Source organism: Vipera berus (assembly GCF_964194415.1).
Source record: "Vipera berus genome assembly, chromosome: 4".
In the NCBI taxonomy this organism is placed as follows: domain Eukaryota; kingdom Metazoa; phylum Chordata; class Lepidosauria; order Squamata; family Viperidae; genus Vipera; species Vipera berus.
Genome location: NC_138206.1, coordinates 82,899,191 through 82,919,524, shown reverse-complemented (window position 1 = coordinate 82,919,524; position 20,334 = coordinate 82,899,191). Strand labels below are relative to the sequence as shown.

General features: G+C 41.6%; 1 protein-coding gene across 2 annotated transcripts in view; it reads left to right on the top strand.

Annotated features, from left to right (window-relative positions):
- The window catches only part of NIPA2 (NIPA magnesium transporter 2), a 53,906-nt gene that overhangs the window by 28,397 nt on the left and 5,175 nt on the right, over nt 1-20,334 (top strand). For both annotated transcript variants that reach the window (XM_081326459.1, XM_081326460.1), the window contains 3 exons: nt 4,278-4,508; nt 5,731-5,787; nt 17,328-17,418. In XM_081326459.1, coding sequence (XP_081182585.1) covers nt 4,370-4,508; nt 5,731-5,787; nt 17,328-17,418 — 287 coding nt within the window. In that variant the 5' untranslated portion in view covers nt 4,278-4,369. The remainder of the gene's footprint in view (nt 1-4,277; nt 4,509-5,730; nt 5,788-17,327; nt 17,419-20,334) is intronic.

Here is a 20,334-nt window from a genome sequence, read left to right as displayed (position 1 = left end):
CAGGTTCCCCATCCTGGTCCGTCTACCAGCCAAGATGCAAGGCCGATATTTTCAGAGCATGTGGTCACTGAGCATCACATCCCCTGTCCCCCTCTCTTCCTCAACTCGGTACAGAAGCAATGGGGAAGATTTGGCACTTTTCCCTCTCCAGCGGGGACGGACAAGAAGCTCTTTAATGTTGACCCGGCCTTGTCGGAAGCGCTAGAGGTTCCTTCTGTGGATGAACCTGACTCTTCTCCTCCACGGTGTCCAGTGATATGGCTGAGACCTTGAAGACGGAGGACAGGAAAACTGAACTTTCCTTCCGCAGGACCCACCAGGCCTCAGCATGGGCAGTGAGGGCAGCCGCTTCCACCTCTTTCTTTGCCAAAATCCCCCTTCTCTGGCTCTGACAACTTCAGGCCAGAGTACCCCCGGAGGAAGTCCAAATGCATCAGGACTTAGCCAACTTAGTGGCTGCTTCAGAGTACATGGCGGACGCATCTCTACATGCTGCCAGGTTCTCTTCTAGGGCCATAGCCTCCAATGTTATCGCTCACAGGCTCCTATGGCTCAAACACTGGCGAGCAGAAGTTAAATACAAGTGGTGCTTGGCGGCTGCCCCTTACCATGTTGGTCAGCTTTTTGGGGAGGCCTTGTCACCTTATTTGGTGGAAAACAAGGACAAGCGTAAGGTGATGTCTCATGTTCTTAAGACAGGCAGATAGACAGCCTGCCCCATACGTCCACAGACAATTTTTCCGGTCAGGATCAGGATCGGAGTTTGCTCAGCCCTCCCATTCCTTCCCTCCCAGGTCTGACCGTCAATTCGACCGACCGGGGACCAGAGACAGGCCCAGGTCGCAATTCCAAGCAAAGTGGCCCTTTCAAGGCACGGGGGGGCTGTCCCTTCAGAAAGTCTAAATGACTTCAGGGCGGTCTCCCCAATTGGCGGCAGACTGACATTGTTTGTTCAAAAATGGGAGACCATCACCACAGACGCTTGGGTCCTCAACACATCAGGAATGGTCTGTCCCTAGAATTCATGTCTGTCCCCCCCAGAGCGCTTCATTCCTTGTCCGCTGTCAAAAAATGTGGTCAGGAAGGCTCTCATGTCAGAGCACCTCTTAGAAATAAGGGCCATAGAACCAGTCCCAGGTGGGCAGCTAGGAAGGGGGTTCTATTCCATCCTCTTCGTCGTTCCAAAGACGTCTGGAGGATGGAGGGCAATACTCGATCTAAAGGGGCTGAACGCTCATCTCGCATACAAGAAGTTCAAGATGCAAACACTACAGTCCATCTTGGCCAGCATCAGGAGGGGAGACTTCCTGACGTCCATCGACCTCACGGAAGCACACTTTCACATTCCCATCCTTTCTGCCCACTGGAGGTTCGTCAGGTTTTGCTACAAGACTCACCATTACCAGTACAGAGCCTTGCCGTTCGGCCTTTCGTCAGCCCCAAGAGTGTTTACCAAAATCTTGGCGGCACTGACCACGCATTTGAGGTCCATCCCCGTAGGCATCCAGTGCTATCTGGACGACATTCTCATCCAGTCCCTATCGGTCCAGGCGGCTCAATCGGACCTGACTTTGTCTATCAAGACTCTCCAGGACAACGGGTTCTTGGTGAACTTTCAAAAGAGCCAGACAGTTCCCTCAACCCACCTTCTTCATTTGGGCGTGGTCATAGACACCGACCTATGCAGGGTCTATTTATCTCAGGAACATCAGGACAGCATCAGAGCCCTGGTCCTTCAGGTCCAGAGGGAACGTGTAGTTACCCTGGCCATTCTTTCCCAACTGTTAGGGAAGTTGGTTTCCTGCATGGGAATAGTCCCATGGGCCAGACTACATTCCAGGGACCTGCAATGGCTTTTGCTCCCGTTTCAGAGACTGGGCACCAGCTCCTCCAACCAAAGGGTAAGGGTTCCATCTCGGACCCTAAACTCCCTCCAGTGGTGGACCTCGCCAGTGGTAGTCAGGGGCTCTTTGTTCCAGGAGCCCGTTCTGATCACCCTGACTACGGACGCCAGCCTGTTTGCCTGGAGGGCACATCTAGGGTCTCAGTGGGCTCAGGGCTGGTGGTCCCGGTCTGACCTGAAGCACAACATAAATTGGTTGGAGCTCAGAGCCATACATCTAGCCCTACGCCACTTCCGCAACAGGGTGGCGAGACATGTCCTGGTCCTCACGGACAACGTAGCGGCAAAAACCCATGTGAACCGGCGAGGGGGTACCTGTTCCAGGTCCCTTTATGGCCGAGGCCCAACTGTTGGGCTCTTGGGCAGAGACCAACCTCTCATCACTCAGGGCCGAGCACATCTCGGGGGAGGCAAATCAGCAGGCGGACTTTCTCAGCAGGTCGACAGTGGATCACTCTGAATGGCACCTGCATCCTGATCTCTTTGAGGAGATATTGGAGAGGTTCGGTCAGCTGGTACTGGATCTGTTCGCTTCTCTGGCAAATTCCCAGCTTCTGAGGTTTTTCTCCTGGTTTCCCTCTCTGGGGGCAGAGATGACGGATGCCCTCCGCAGCCCTTGGCCCGGGGGCTTGCTGTATGCCTTTTTGCCTCTCCCTCTGATCCCGGCAGTCATCCGTAAGTTACTGCAAGAGCGGGCAGAGGTGATACTTGTTGCACCACACTGGCCAAGATGGCCGTGGTTTGCCAACGTCGTGAGTCTGTCAATCTCTCCCCCGTGGAGGATTCCTCCAAGTCGCATTTCACTCAGCCAGGGAGCTCTGCATCATCCAGATCCCCAGTGGCTCCAGTTACCGCCTGGCACTTGAACGGCGGCTCCTGACACAAGTCTTATTCATCGGAGGTAATTACGATGATTCAGGCCTCCAGATGGCCTACAACAAACAGGATCTGTGACTCCACTTGGAAGAGTTTCTGTAGTTGGTATACAAAGAACCAGTTAGATCCTTCAGTTATTACTATCCCGAGGATCTTGGACTATTTATAGGAGGGGCTCAACAAGGGCTTGGCGCCCAATACCATCCACCGACAAGTAGCAGCTCTTTCCACTGTATTTACATGGGGCAATTCAGAAGCATTGGCTCAACATCCTATGGTACGCTCATTTCTCAAAGGAGCGACCAACAACAAACCTCCAGTGGTTCACCAGTATCGCTCTTGGGATTTGTCATGGGTCTTGTAGGCCCTTACCTCTCCTCCATTGGAACACATCAGTAACTGTACTCTGTGGTTCTTGACAGTTAAGGTGGCCTTCTTGATAGCCGTCACGTCGGCTAGACGCATTTCTGAATTGGCAGCTCTTTGTCAGGCAGGAGTTATGCGTTTTTCATGCTGACAGGGTGGTCCTTTGTTTGGATCCCTCCTTTATTCCTAAGGTCAATACCTTGTTTCATAGAGCGCAGGAGGTCATTTTGCCAGATTTTTTTCCTCATCCATCTCATGCCTTGGAACGACAATGGCACACATACGTAGGGCTCTACGCCACTATATTAACCAGACCGCATCTTTTCGCAAGTCGGAAGCCCTCTTTGTTTCCTTTCAACCCTCTACTATGGGGCGGAAGGTTTCTGCCTCCACTATAGGCAGGTGGATCAGGGCTTGTATTGCAGGGGCGTACCAATCTCATTCCCTGACAGTTCCCAGGTGTATCACTGCTCACTCCACTCATAGTACTGCAACTTCTGTGGCTTGGGCGAGACAGGCGTCCATTGAGAACATTTGTAGGGTGACGACATGGTCCTCGCCTTCCCCTTTTGTGAGGCATTATAAACTGGATAGGTTTGCCTCCACAGACGCTTCATTTGGTCGTAGAGTGCTGCAACAGGTAGTGCCACAGGGTGGGACACAGGTCCAGACTGATTCCCTCCCATAGGGACAGGGCAGCTTTGGTATGTCCCATTCATGGATTCTCCATCTATCATGCTGGAGAAGGGGCGTTGTCTTACCTGAACGCCTTTTCTAAGCATGATGATGGAGAATCCACACTCACCCCTTAGTGTCCGTCAGGTCCTGTGTCAGAGGTGTGGGAGCCAACACATCGGACTGTCATCATTTGCTTCACCTTCTTTGTGACTGGGAGGTGTCCTGGCCCAGGAGAGGCGTGGCACGTTTGACTGACTTAGTCTAACTGGGCAGGAAGACAGAGTTAACCCATTTGTGGATTCTCCATCATCATGCTGAGAAAAGGCATTCAGGTAGACAACGCCCCTTCTGCTGAAATTAATGGAGAAATCTTTAAGAAAAAGGCTTGAGTTATGTACCACACTACATAATTTATCTTTATGATGTGCTGGCTTATAACATATACTTCTTTTAGGTTCCAGTTTGGCATCATCTTGCTTCCAATATCAGCAGCAGCTTTGTTCCTTGATCAATGTGACAGTTTGGAAAACTTTAGCAGCTGACGAAATGATTGGGAGTCGGGGAAAATATGATTTCTATATTGGGCTTATGTTGGCAATGAGTTCCAGTCTTTTCATTGGAGGGAGTTTCATCCTGAAGAAAAAGGGTCTTCTTCGATTGGCAAGAAAAGGCTCCATGAGAGCAGGTAAAATTTTGAGGTTGTTTTTTTTTTTAAAAAAATAAGTTTTTGATTAAATTTGCATAAGCTATGTAAGATTTTTTTATCAGTTTTTAAATAGGTATTCTTTGATTTTATGCAGAATCTGGTGTATAGACAAAATTCCAAGTGCTTATTTCAATATTTTAAAGCTTGTTTTCAGTTGTATTTTCAGCTTCTTCTAAAATCTCAAAGTGCAATTTTGGTTTACATGATGCAAGAAAAGTTCCTGTTTTTTTCATACTTGCTTTAATTATTGTGAACATCATTTTTAATGTTGTGTAAATGATTGAAGGCTAAAGTGAATAGGATAATAATACAAAGTTGGGGCCAAATTTTTCAGCTTTTTAAAAAGTTTTTGAGGAGAATAAGATTTTTCCCTCTATAAATTATATTATCTGTTTCAGAGTATGTATTGTATATTTACTGTGTTTTCTACCTCAAAATTGCAGGAAGCTACACAATAGATGTTGGGCAAATATGATTACAGCTGGTTTCTGGGGATGCACAAAGACCTGAAACCTTAGATTGGCAGCGTTACTGTTTATTGAATACATAGCATAATTATGGCGAGTTAAAACTAACTCTAAAATCCCAAGGCATCAGACCATAGCATATAACAATGACTTTTGCAGCCAAACCCCCAGATGTCCACGTAGCTCATGTAAACAAGTTCTCTTTGTTATGGGAAATGTCTGCTCTCTTCTTCACATCTGCTAGAATGACCTTGAATGTTTTCCAGACTGCTGACTTAGCAAGCTTCTGTAGAACTGGAGAGGTTTCATTTCTCTGACTAACCCATTCAAAAGCAACACGTCTCTTCCCCCCTCCCCCCACTATTCTAATGACAAGATGAAAACAGGCACTTAGCTGCCAAATTTTCACTCTTGACACTTCGGTCATAAATTGTGAATGAAAGCACTCACTACATCCTTGCTGACATGGTGGTTATTTTCACTCTAAAATGCAGAGACTTGTTTTTTCTAAAACGCACTCAAGCCATTGGACTTTAAATCATGCCTTATCAATTGGATTTGATAGAGACAGCTGCTTCTTTGTAACATCTTTAATGATCATCAATAATACTGACTAGCTATTAACTTGGCCAGGAATTTTTAACAAGTAGCTTGGCATTTTTACAAGAATTTGAACATGTATAGTAATCTGTAATGGATCATAATGACATCCTTTTCTTTTTTTAAAAAAATAGGACAAGGTGGCCACGCATACCTTAAAGAGTGGCTATGGTGGGCTGGACTCTTGTCAAGTAAGTACCTGGAAAAACTAAAATCTTACCTGATAGCATAACCACTAATTCATACATTGTACTAGGTCTGGTGTAGTGGCTAAGGTACTGGCACAGAAACCAGAAGACTGTAAGTTTAAGCCTAACGAAAGACTGGTGGGTAATTTGGGACCAATTATTGTCTCTCAGCCCAACCCACCTCAAAGGCTTACTGTTGTGGGGAAAATAAGAGACAGAAATATTTATTGCACATTTGCTGCCTTGAGTTGACAGACATACACACATGTATGTATTCATGTATATGGCATGATAAAAATATAATAATAATACTAATAATACAATTTCGGAAGTCAGCCAAAAAGTGATTTTAGTAGGAGTAGGCAGTAACAATGCACCAAAAATCTGTAAATTTCTGATCGAAAGGCTCGATGTTTTTAGTAAATTAAAAACTTACTAAGATTTTTTGATTGAAGATTAATATACAGTACATAAAAATAATCAAAAATTATAGTTGGCATTCTTTTCAGTGAAATCCAAATATTTAATACTAGATATGGAATGATCATGTCGAAAGTGGACAAGATTTGGGCTGTTGATGGCTCCTTAACTCAAATATTGCTGGTTCTGATGACCCAGGGCATGGCACAGAGGCAACGCAGTCAGCTGGCAATTCAAACCGCCCTTTAATTGCTCCAAATTTTCCCCAAATGCTCCCACGTTTCTGGCAAGTCCCAGAACAAAGTAACACACACACACCTTCAGCAGCCTCTGGCTGCAAGTAGTTTCACATACAGTTAAATTAGAAGAGTAATTTACTCAAGGCCATGTAGATAACAAGGAATGAAATGTACATCCAAAATATAAGGAGTCTGTGGAAATACAAGCTTGCCTGAGCAGTTTCAGAAGAGAAGCCAAAATACAATCCGAGGTCTTTGAACACCAAATCAAATTTGTCAGCCAATCCAATGGTCAGAGTTTCAGGGTTTCCAAGCAGAAATCACAACACAGAACAAGAGATCAGAGAGTTGTTTCCAAGATCAGCAACAGCACACAAAACTCCAAGAAACCAGCGGAGGCGGAGCCAGCTGTCAAATGGAATGGCTGTGTTGAGACACCGCTCCGAATGAGCGTGCCGATCTCACAGCTGTTTCTCTGTTCCCGGTGGGTTTTTTAAAAGCCCCAGATCTCTCAGAGAGAGATTAGAAGCAGAGGCGCCCAGCTGAGCAGCTCAGGATGGCGGTTGGAGCTGCAGAAAGCAGGAAAGCATAGGAGAGAGCTGGGTGAAGGAGACAGCCCATTATGGCGGCTGTGAAGAAATGACAGCTGTCAAAAATAGCGGTGAGCCAGCGGGACAGCGATTCAACTAACCTGGCAAATGAAACACTCAGTGAACTCTTGTAAGTGTTCTGGATGGTGAAAGCTTTCAGGAGAATTTCACAGAAGAGAAGATAAGAGGAGAGGCCCCAGAGCGAAAGGGGAATTCATCTCCCCTGTCAGATAACGGCGAGAAGGAGACGGGGGAAAAAAGAGATCTGACCTTAAAGCAACAGGCTCATAGGCTGTAAGGACTGGAGATCAAGGGTGGTTTCTCTTTCTGGCTCTTGCAGTAAAGCCAAGAAGGAATTTAACAAAAAACAAAATAAACTTGAAGAGTGACAGTGCGGACTGAGCTGAGAGAGCGGACATCTTGAAGAAAAACTAACGACCAATTAGCATCAAAGGAGGGAAGAGTGATACTCATAACTTAAGAAGTGAACTATTTGTTTCAAAAAGTTTCTAAAACAAAAGGGATAAATGGTAATTGTTTTGAGAATTTAGACCAATAAGTATTAACTGAATATAACCTATGGTATGATTGATTTGGAGGAGACTAATTAGGAACAAAAATTTGAATGTTTAAGGAGGGAGAGAAAATCTATTTCTCCCCTTGTTGTATATAATAATATTCATAACTGAACTGACTGTGAAATCTGGTTTTTATTGTTAAAGAATTGAATAATACTGGTTATATTATTGTTACATGTTTCTATTTAGAAAAGTTAGGACTGTTTGGAATATAGATATTTGAAATTGATTAATAATTATTATTATGTTTTAGTGTAATAGTGTAATAGGTTGGATATTTTGTTAGCAACAAAATCTAGCATTGTTAAGATATAAGGCACTAGTGACTATAACCTTGGAAGAACGATAAATTCCCCAGGTGTGGTGGAGGGAAAGACAAAGATTGTGTATAAGTGGGAGGGTTGGCTGACGTCATTTAGAAAGATGACAAGCATCCCAAATCTCACGAGAGTTGGGATTGGAAGAAGGCAGATGACCCAAGCCTCATCAGCAGAATTAAGCCCAGCAGGGCAAAGATCTATAGAGGAGATGATGCCGCGGGAGAGAGCAAGCTCACTTAAAGACATACAAGCAATATTACAATCTATACAAGAGGTTATGTTGAGAAATCATGAGGATTTAAAAAGAGAAATAGGTGAAATAAGGAATGATACTGGAGAACTTAAGAGAGGATGGGAGTAATGGACAGAAAATTTGAATGTTTTCAACAGCAAATATTGAAAAATGGAACAGAAATTGTTAGAAATGGAGGATAGAATGAATAAGGAGGAAAGAAGAATAGATGAATGAAAAACTTTTGCAAGCAAATAGTTAGACCCCTTCATGGATTACTGCCTTGTCGTGGCGAAGGGGCTTGTGTAATTCAATGAAGCTATGAGCTATGCCGTGCAGGGCCACCCAAGACGGAAAGCTCATAGCAGAGAGTTCTGCCAAAACGTGATCCACTGGAGAAGGAAATGGCAACCCACTCCAGTATCTTTGCCATGATAACCCAATGGACAGTACCAAAAGGCAAAACAATATGACACTGGAAGATGAGCCTCAGGTCGGAAGGCATCCAATATGCTACTGGAGAAGAGCAGAGGGCTAGTACTAGTAGCGCCAGAAAGAATGAAGCGACTGGGCCAAAGCCGAAAGGATGCTCAGCTGTGGATCTGTCTGGTGGTGAAAGGAAAGTCTGATGCTGTAAAGATTTTTTCTCCATAGGAACCTGGAATGTAAGATCCATGAATCAAGGCAAGCTGGACGTGGTCAAACAAGAGATGACAAGACTGAACATCGACATCTTAGGTATCAGCGAACTAAAATGGACAGGAATGGGTGAATTTAATTCAGATGACCATCAGGTATACTACTGCGGGCAAGAATCCCTCAGAAGAAATGGAGTAGCCTTCATAGTCAATAAAAGAGTAGGAAAAGCAATACTGGGATACAATCCTCAAAATGACAGAATGATCTCAGTTCGAATCCAAGGCAAACCATTCAATATCATAGTAGTCCAAGTCTATGCCCCAACCACCAGTGCTGAAGAGGATGAAATTGACCGGTTCTATGAAGCCCTACAGCACCTTATAGAACTAACACCAAAAAATGATGTCCTTATCATCATGGGGGATTGGAATGCTAAAGTAGGAAGCCAAAAGATAACCAGAATAACAAACAAGTTTGGCCTTGGAGTACAAAATGAAGCAGAGCACAGGCTGATAGAATTTTGTCAAGAGAATACGATGGTCATAGCAAACACTCTTTTCCAACAACCCAAGAGACGGCTCTACACATGGACATCACCAGACGGTCAACACAAAAATCAGATTGACTATATGCTCTGCAGCCAAAGATGGAGAAGCTCTATACAGTCAGTAAAAACAAGACCAGGAGCTGACTGTGGCTCAGACCATGAGCTTCTCGTTGCAAAGTTTAGGCTTAAACTGAAGAATGTAGGGAAAAGTGCTAGGCCAGTCAGGTATGAATTAAATCATATCCCTGTTGAATATACAGTAGAGGTGACAAATAGATTTAAGGAATTAGATCTGATAGACAGAGTGCCTGAAGAACTATGGACAGAGGTTCGCGACATTGTACAACAGGTAGCAACCAAAACCATCCCAAAGAAAAAGAAATGCAAGAAAGCAAAATGGCTGTCTGAGGAAGCTTTGCAAATAGCTGAGAAAAGGAGGGAAGCAAAAGGCAAGGGAGAAAAAGAAAGATATGCCCAATTGAATGCAGAATTCCAGAGAACAGCTAGAAGAGATAAGAATGCCTTCTTAAATGAACAGTGCAAAGAAATAGAAGAAAACAATAGAATAGGGAGGACCAGAGATCTTTTCAAGAAAATTGGAGAGATGAAGGGAACATTTCATGCAAAAATGGGCATGGTAAAGGACCAAAATGGCAGGGACCTAACAGAGGCAGAAGAGATTAAGAAGAGGTGGCAAAATTACACAGAAGAACTATACAAGAATGAGCTTAGCGTCCCTGATAATCACAATGAGGTGGTCACTGACCTTGAGCCAGACATCCTAGAATGTGAAGTGAAGTGGGCCTTAGAAAAGCTGAGCAACAACAAAACTAGTGGAGGTGACAGTATTCCAGCTGAGCTATTCAAAATCTTAAAAGACGATGCAGTAAAAGTGCTACACTCAATTTGCCAGCAAATTTGGAAAACTCAACAGTGGCCACAGGATTGGAAAAGATCAGTTTACATTCCAATTCCAAAGAAAGGCAGTGCCAAAGAATGTTCAAACTATCGCACCATTGCACTCATTTCGCATGCTAGTAAAGTTATGCTTAAAATCCTACAAGCTAGACTTCAGCAGTATGTGGATCAAGAACTACCAGAAGTACAGGCAGGATTTCGAAGAGGCAGAGGAACTAGAGATCAAATTGCCAACATATGCTGGATCATGGAGAAAGCTAGGGAGTTCCAGAAAAACATCTACTTCTGCTTCATTGACTATGCTAAAGCCTTTGATTGTGTGGATCATAACAAACTGTGGCAAGTCCTTAAAGAGATGGGTGTACCAGACCATCTTATTTGTCTCTAGAGAAACCTATATGTGGGCCAAGAAGCAACAGTGAGAACTGGACACGGAACCACTGATTGGTTCAAAATTGGGAAAGAAGTCCGGCAAGGCTGTAAACTGTCGCCCTGCCTATTTAACCTATATGCAGAGCACATCATGAGAAAGGCAGGGCTAGATGAATCAAAAGTAGGAATTAAGATTGCCGGAAGAAATATCAACAACCTAAGATAAGCAGATGATACCACTCTAATGGCAGAAAGTGAACAGGAACTAAAGAGCCTCTTGTTGCGAGTGAAGAAGGAGAGTGCAAAATTTGGGTTGAAACTAAACATTAAGAAAACCAAGATCATGGCATCCGGCCCTCTCAATTCCTGGCAAATAGATGGGGAAGAAATGGAGGTAGTGACAGATTTTATTTTCCTGGGCTCCAAGATCACTGCAGATGGGGACTGTAGCCAAGAAATTAAAAGATGCTTGCTCCTCGGGAGGAAAGCCATGGCAAATCTAGACAACACACTAAAAAGCAGAGACATCACCCTGTCAACAAAAGTGCGTATAGTCAAGGCTATGGTCTTCCCAGTTGCAATGTATGGCAGTGAAAGTTGGACCATAAAAAAGCGCCAAAGAATTGAGGCCTTTGAACTGTGGTGCTGGAGAAGACTCCTGCGAGTCCCTTAGACCGCAAGGCGATCAAACCGGTCAGTCCTAGAGGAGATCAACCCTGACTGCTCTTTAGAAGGCCAGATCCTGAAGCTAAAACTCAAATACTTTGGCCACCTAATGAGAAGGAAGGACTCACTGGAGAAGAGCCTAATGCTGGGAAAGATTGAGGGCAATAGAAGAAAGGGATGACAGAGAATGAGGTGGCTGGATGGAGTCACTGAAGCAGTAGGTGTGAGCTTAAATGGACTCCAGAAGATGGTAGAGGACAGGAAGGCCTGGAGGAACATTGTCCATAGGGTCGCGATGGGTCGGACACGACTTTGCAACTAACAACAACAACAACAAGTTAGAAAAAACTATTATACTGCTTGAAACTGAGAAAGCAGACCACTATTTACGTTTCCAAAACGTGAAGGAAGAGAAGGGGGAGGACCTCCCAGAAATGATGACGGACTTGCTAGCAAGGGCCCTAGAGACAGGGAAAGATGAGATGGCAAATGAGATTGATGAGATATATAGATTTCACACAAATTACGCGAGAAGAAATAACTTACCTAAGGAGGTACATATCAGATTTGTGAAGAAGTCAATTAGGGATGAGATTTTGCACAGAACAAGGGATGACCCTATAGAATATAGAGGTAAACAACTAATCGTCCTCAAACAAGTCCCTAGGAGGGTAAGAGATCTGAGAAGGTCCTACCAACATATTACATCAAAATTAATAAGACAAAATATTAATATTAGGTGGCTGATGCCAGAAGGGATTGTGGTGACCTGGCAGGAAAAAAAGATATAGGTTAGATTCGATTGATAAAACAGAAGAGTTTTTCCAGCAGCATGTAGGTAATGAAGATGAACTAGAAGAAAGAGAGTTAAGAGAAGGGAACAATGCAGAAAGAGATAATAGAAAGACGCGGGAATCACAAGACAAAGAACAGGAAACAGAGAAGAGAAAAAATGAGAATGAACTATGACAATAATGATGAGAATAGACACAAAGAATTCAAGGAAGATAGACCGACAAGGGCAACAAGATCAAAACAGAGGCAGTAATGTATAAATATTAACAGTATTATCATTAAATGTGAAAGGACTAAACTCCCCAGCTAAGAGAAATATAATTTTGAATAAGCTCAGTAAGAAAAATTTAGATATAACAATTCTACAAGAAACACATATAAAGACTCAAGATCAGGATCTATTAAACTACCCTAAGTTAGGAATTAAATTTGTATCGCTTTCACAGCAAAAGAATGGAGGAATTGTGATATATGCTAAAGAAAGAATCCCAGCAAAACAAATCTATCAAGATGAGGAAGGTAGAATATTGATTAAATTTCCTTGAATAAAAAAAAGGTTGCCCTGTTAGGAATTTATGCCCCAATGAAAAATGAAGACAATTTTATAAGAAATTGCATAAAGTTATTGCTGATATGGAATATGAGAACATTCGTATAATTGGCGATTTTAATGCAATTATAGACAGAGAATTAGATTATAAGAGTGAAGAAGTTAGGAAACGAACCAGGAGAATATTACCCGGTACCTTTTTTAAAATGGTGGAGAAATTAAATATTCAAGATAGTTGGAGGGAGAGAAATTTGAATGAAAAGCAATTTACATACTATTCAGGGCAGCATCAATCGTGGTCTAGAATTGATATGGTCTGGACAACGAAAGAACTAAATTCAGATATTGATGATATAATAGATATTAATACTTGGGCAGATCATAATCCCATTGTAATTAAATGGAAAGAACAGAAGACAACAACAAGGAGGTGGACTCTTAAGAAGGCAATCCTAAACCAAACAGAATTTAAACATAAGATGGAGGAACAAATGCAGATATTCTTCCAGATAAATAAGAAAGAAGAGACTAGCACTCAAAATTTATGGGATACGGCCAAAGCAGTTATGAGAGGAACTGCAATTGCGTATATGGTCAATGAATATAAAAAGAAAAGGCAATATCGAAAAAGTTTAGAGGCTGAACATAAAAAATTAGAATTAGAACTACAAAAAAACCCACAATGTAGAGATTTAAAACAACAGTTGGATTTAAATAAGCATAAATTGAATATTATAGAAAAGGGAGAAATGGCACAAAAAATAAAAAGCATTAGACAAAAAATTTTTGAACAGGCAAATAAACCTGGGAGATGGCTGGCCTATAGATTGAAAAAACAAAAAGATAATAGATGGATTAGTAAATTACATAATCAAGCAGGGGAGATAGTACATCAAAATGATGGGAAAAAATGGGTGACGTATGAATTCTATAAAAATCTTTATAAAGAGGAGGAAATGATCACTGAGGAAAGAATATCACAATATCTTATGAAAGCAAACCTACCGAAGGTTTCAGAAGAATTTCAAAATATGTTAAATAAAGATGTAACAGTCCAGGAAATTATGGAAGCTATTAAAAAACAAAAAAGTAATAAAACACCTGGCCCTGATGGACTACCGTCCGAAATATATAAAAACCTCCATGAACTTTTGGTCCCAACTCTATTGGATTTGTTTAATGAGGTATTAAACATAGCAAAAATTCCAAACTCATGGAAAGAAGCAATCATCTCACTAATCCCTAAAGAAAACTCTGATTTGACCTGTATTAAAAATTATAGACCCATTTCTTTACTGAACACAGATTACAAGATTTTCACGACTATAATGGCAGAAAGATTAAAAAAATATTTAGCGGAATTTATTCATATTGACCAAAATGGCTTCTTGCCTAAAAGACAAATTAGACATAACGTCAGGATCATACTAGACATCTTAGAATACTATGAATTTCATAGTGAAAAACAAGTGGCATTAATTTTTGTTGATGCTCAGAAAGCGTTTGATAATGTCAAATGGAGTTTTATGTTGACTCAACTCAAACAGATGGAATTCAGAGAAAAACTTATAAATATGTTTAAAGCAATCTATTCCAAGCAAGAGGCAAAAGTAATCATAAATGGAGAATTAACAAATAGCATTAAAATAGAAAAAGGTACAAGACAAGGCTGTCCACTATATTATTCATTCTTTCTTTAGAAGCACTCACAAGAATAATCAGAAAAGATAAGATGATTAAAGGATTAGAAATAAGAAAAGAGATATTTAAATTACAGGCTTATGCGGATGATTTAGTTTTCATTCTGGTAGACCCTTTAGAATCTGGAACAAGATTATTACAGGTGCTGGAAAATTATAGAGATGCTGCGGGATTAAAAATCAACAAAGAAAAAACTAAAATGCTAGTTACAAATATGTCCAACTTACAGGAAACTGAGCTAGTAGAAAAAATTGACATCCAGACATCTAAAAGAGTAAAGTACTTGGGGATCCAACTATCAGCAAGATGTACTACACTTAAAAGAGAAAATTATGATAAGTTAATGGACCAAATTATAGTAGACGTAGATAGATGGAAAAACTTGCAGCTCTCTTTTATGGGAAGAATAGCGACAATCAAGATGAATATACAGCCCAAATTACTCTTTATTCCAATGTGTACCAATTAAATTAGGTAAGGATTTTTTTGAAAATTTAAATAGGATTACATCTAAATTTATCTGGCAAGGTAGAAAACCGAGGATCAAGTTAAAATTATTACAGGATGCAAAGGAAAGAGGAGGACTCGGCCTCCCAGATTGGGAAAAATATTATCAAGCAGCAATAGCGGTATGGATAAAGGATTGGATACATTTAAGGAACAGAAGACTACTAGCATTAGAACATGAAGACTACTAGCATCATGACATGCGAATTGGGTGGCATGCTATAATGTGGGATGGAAAATATAGGGCTCGTCAGTATTTTCAGAATCATCATATTAGATGGGCACTATTAGATGTGTGGATAAAAATTAAAAAAATTAACTATATAGAAATTCCCAATTGGCTATCTATATTAGAGATTTTTATGCACCCCAAATTTATAAATCTAGGAAGTGTAATTACATATAAAGACCTCTTAGACGAAAATGGAGATCTGAAAACAAGAAAAAGATTATCAGAAGATGGTGTAGAGTTGGAATGGTAGGCATACTTACAAATACAGTCACGATACAGAAAAGATAAAAAACAACCAGGGATAAAATTAGAGCATACACAATTAGATAAAATTCTTCTAGGAACAGAAGATCAATTGATAAAAAAGATATATCAATATTTATTAGAACAGGATTTATTAGAAGAACAGGTAAAAGAAAATGTTAATCTGGAGTAAAAATTTTGGTTATAATATTGACTTAGACAATTGGCAATTACTATGGGATAGAAATAGGAGGTTAACGCTAGCCACCTCCTATAAAGAGAATTTGTACAAGATGTTTTATAGATGGCATCTTCCCCCTACAAGGTTAGCAAAAATAGATAAAAAAAATCTCACCAATGTGCTGGAAATGCAGAAGGCTTCCAGGGACTTAACTATCCTATGTGGTGGGAATGTTTAGAAGCAAAATTTTTTTGGCAGCGGATAAAAAATTGGTTGGAAGAAATATTACGACAAAAAATTGATTTAAAACCAGAAATCTTTTTATTAGGGATTATTAACGATAATATCAGTAAAGCATCTCTCTACTTATTAGTACATATCTTAACCGCAGCAAGATTGGCATATGCCCAAAAATGGAAAAGAAAGGAAACACCCACTGCGCTGAAATGGACAGGTTAACCCTAGAGATCAAAAATGTAAGGATTTCTTATTAGCGTCTATGTAATGGACATAACTGAAAGATATGTAAATATAACGCTGAGGACTGTAGGACAGTTTACTAAAAAAAACTCAACAGATGTTATATGTACAGTTTGTTATACTCGGTCCTGTTATAGACTGTATTTTAGGTTTTTGTTATTTCTTTCTGTAACATAAGATAATACTGTTCCAGCAGTCCGGCCTGGCCTGATAGCTCTTGGGGTCTCAGTTGTTTTTACTATTGTTTTTCACTATTGTTCAATCTGTATACCTACCTTACTCTGTACACCGCCCCGAGTCCCTCGGGAGAAGGGCGGTATATAAGAATAAATAAATAAATAAATAAATAATGAAATTTTCTAAAAAAAACCAAAACTCCAAGAAATCAGCATTTGTTCCCGACAAATGCCCCTCCCTACAGCATCTCCTTAAGTATCAGTCTCCACGTGTGTCTTGTGGAGAGGGTGGGATGCTCTCCTCCTGAGTAGTTGAGCCTGCCTGCGTTGTTGTTCCCTCCTCCTCTCTACTCTCCGTGCTTTAGGATCAGGAGGGGGTGGCCCTTGTTCATCGCCTGAGCTCTGCCTCTCATGTTCATCCTGTCCCAATCCTGCTCTTCCCCACATTTCTCTGAAGCCACAGACACCTCCTCCACCTCCATAGGGTCCTGTTGTTCTAGCTCATTTTCCTCAGCAGATTCAGACTCCGACAGAGGCATGACACCAGTACTACCATACAGCCCTAAGAAAAGCACTGCTGCTTTAAGGAGTAGGCAGCAGATACAACAAGGGTACCTACACTGGATCTGTAGCAGTGTTTTTAGCTTTGCATGTTTCTTTTTAATAGGAGAAATGTGGGATATTATTCAATTCTTATCATCTCCTTGCAAAGCAGTATTTTCTATGGCTAGAAAGTAGAATATCTCAAGAGCTGTAGTGGCACAGTGGCTAAAATGCAGTATTGCAGGCTGCCTACAACTTGGGAGTTCGATCCTGATGGCTCAAGGTTGACTCAGCCTTCCATCCTTTGGAGGTTGGTAAAATGATGACACAGATTGTTGGGGGCAATATGCTAACATTGTAAACTGCCCAGAGAGGGCTGTAAAGCACTATGGGGCAGTATATACGTGCTATTGCTATTGCTAATTATAAAAATAGGTAATAAAATTTGTTAATCATTTACCACAGAATATTCAGGTGCTGTTCTGTATTTGCCTTCTTCTCTCCTTTACTTTCTAATTTACTTTTATCTTTTCCAAGGATGAATTTACCTAAAATAGTAGGTATAGCTGTGAAAAATGTTCTTCACCTCTTCCCTTCCCATGTCTTTTCCTCAGTGGGAGCTGGCGAAGTTGTTAACTTTGCTGCATATGCATTTGCACCAGCTACATTAGTGACCCCATTGGGAGCTCTCAGTGTTCTTGTAAGGTAAGAACGCAGTTTTGTTTATCTCTGTAAATATCAAGAGACCTAGTTAAGCACTTGCTTTTAATGCTGGCAGAGAACTGGTTTCTGAGTCTGACTCAGTTGCTTTAAGTTTTGCTTTTTTGAATGTTTCAATATAATTTTCTATCTTGATGTCTTTACTACTGTCTGCCCTTCCTCCCACCCATTGCTTATAAAAAGCCACAACATAGATGATTTTAGAGATAAATAATAAACATTTATCAGCAATTCAGTTTAATGTTCTGTGCATAAGAGTATGCTTACATGATTGTAGATTTACTATTTTGAATTGAAATTAGATACAGGTACTCCTTAACTTAGGGGACACAGTGGCTCAGTGGGTTAGGACGCTGAGCTTGTCAATCAGAAGGTCAGCAGTTTGGTGGGTCGAATCCCGAGTGCCGTGTAACAGAGTGAGCGCCTGTTACTCGTCCCAGCTTCTGCCAACCTAGCAGTTCGAAAGCACATAAAAATGCAAGTAGAAAAATAGGGACTACTATGGTGGAAAGGTAACAGTGTTCCGTGTGCCTTTGGCATCTAGTCATGCCGGCCACATGACCACAGAGACGTCCTCAGACAAGTGCTGGCTTTTTGGCTTTGAAACGGAGATGAGCACCGGCCCCTAGAGTTGGAAACGACTAGCACGCATGTGTGGGGGAACCTTTACCTTTACCTTACTCCTTAACTTACGACCAGACATGTAGCAACCAAAGTTACAAGACACCCCCAAAAGATACTTATTGCCCAGTCCTGAAGTTATGTCTGCTGCAACACTCCTGTGGTTGATTGCCCTTGCAACTGACCACAGAGATGCTGCAATATGTGTACCCTGCCAATTCCCCCGCCCCCAGTGCTGTCCCAAAGGGTCCTCACAGGCATGAAGACTGCAACTCACACTGGGGTTTTCTTTCCTCACTAGATGCTAACCTTAGTTCCCCCAGCCTGGGAGCCTTTCTTCTCACTAGCGCTAGTCTTAGCTCCCCATCAGAATTCCTTCTCCTTGCTAGTGCTAGCCTTAGTCCCCTCAGCATGAGCTGTGTTAGTATAACGCTAGCGCAGCTCATGCTGAGGGAACTGCACTATGGGCAGAGTTATTAGGCAAGTTGTAATTTGGAGGATTAATTTTCTTATTGAACAATTACAGTGTTCTCAGTCAATCCAAAATGATAATAAACCTCAAACCTGAATATTTAAGAAAGTAAAAGTGAGGTTTTGATTTTCTTAAGGGAATATCTTTGTGTGCACAATTGTTGGGCAACTATTAGTGTGCAGAATTATTATGCAACTAAATGAAAAAAAGAAAATTTGCCCTTCTAACTTTTTTATTTGCATTTGTTGAAGTGAGAATAATAAACAAACAACTCAAAACGTACAAATAAACATTTTTGACATTTCAACAAAAGGAATCAGTGACCCATATAGCCACCCTTCTTTTCAATCATAGTCATAAGCCTTCCATTCATGGAGTCTGGCAGTTCCTTGATCTGTTGATGATGAATGTTTTGTGCAGCAGCAACCACAGCCTCCCAGACACTGTGTATAGTTTTCCTTCACCCTAAATCTCCCATTTAAGAAGGGCCCACAAGTTCTCAGTAGGGTTAAGTCAGGTGAGCAAGGAGGCCATGTCACTATTCGTGCATCTTTGAGGCTTTTTTACTGGCTAGCCACGCAGTGGAGTACTTTGATGCATGCGATGGAGCATTGTCCTGCACAAAAATCTGTTCTTGAAAGATGCTTTTTCCTGTACCACTGCTTGAAGAAAATGTCTTCTAAAAACTGGCAGTAGGTTTGGGAGTTGATTTTAAGTTCATCTTCAACCCTAAAAGCTCCAACTAGCTCATCTTTAATACCAGCCCATACCAGTACCCCACCTCCACCTTGCTGGTGTCTGAGAAAAGTGGGGCTTTGTGCCCATTACTGATCCAGCCATGGGCTCATCTACCTTGTCTATTAAGAGTCACTCTCATCTCATCAGTCCATGAAACCTTTGAAAAATCTGTCTTCAGATATTTCTTGGACCAGTCTTGCCATTTCAACTTATGTATCTTATTCAGTGATGGTCAGGTTTCAGCCTTCCCTTACCTTGGCCATGTGAGCACTGAACACCTTGTACTTCTGGGCACTTCAGGTAGGTTGCAGTTCTGGAATGGAATATGGCAGCACTGGAGGATAATGGGTTCCTGGTAGATTCACGTTTGATTCTTCTCAAATCTTTGGCAGTAAATGTGCATCTTTTTTTCTCAACATGTTTCTTGTGACCCCGTTGACTATTTGCAACAAAATGTTTGATGGTTCTGTGATCATGCCCCAATATCTTAGCAATTTCAAGAGTCTGGATGCCTCTGAAAGGCTTTTTGCAATGTTTGACTTTTCAGTCAGTTAACTCTCCTTTTTTTGGCCCATTTTGCCTGAGGAAAAGAAGCTGTCTAATAATTATGCACACCTTGATATAAGGTTTTGATCTCCTTAGGCCACACCCTCCCTCATTGCACAAATACCCATCATCAGATATGCTTATATCCACTAAGCCTTCAGGTTTCTACAGCTTGGAGGTGGAAAATATGCATGAAAATGATATGGTCAAAATACTCACTTGCCTAATAATTGTACACACGGTGTAAGACTAGTATCTAGTGAGGAAAGGAAAACCAAACACTTTGCCAGTGTTATTTTACTCAGAAAAAATAAGACACTTGGGGATTGTTCCACGTGGAACAGCAATGGAGTGGCCTGTCCTCCATCTCTACCCCACTTTGAGCTCCAGAGATCTTTGATCTTGTGACAGGGGACGGGATATGACCCAAAGGGCTGTGCAAAGGATTGCAAACAGAGCATGGGGTATCTTGGTGCAGGGGGAGGCCTAAGTCTGGTGGGCTTATACCTGCACTAGCCCCCCTG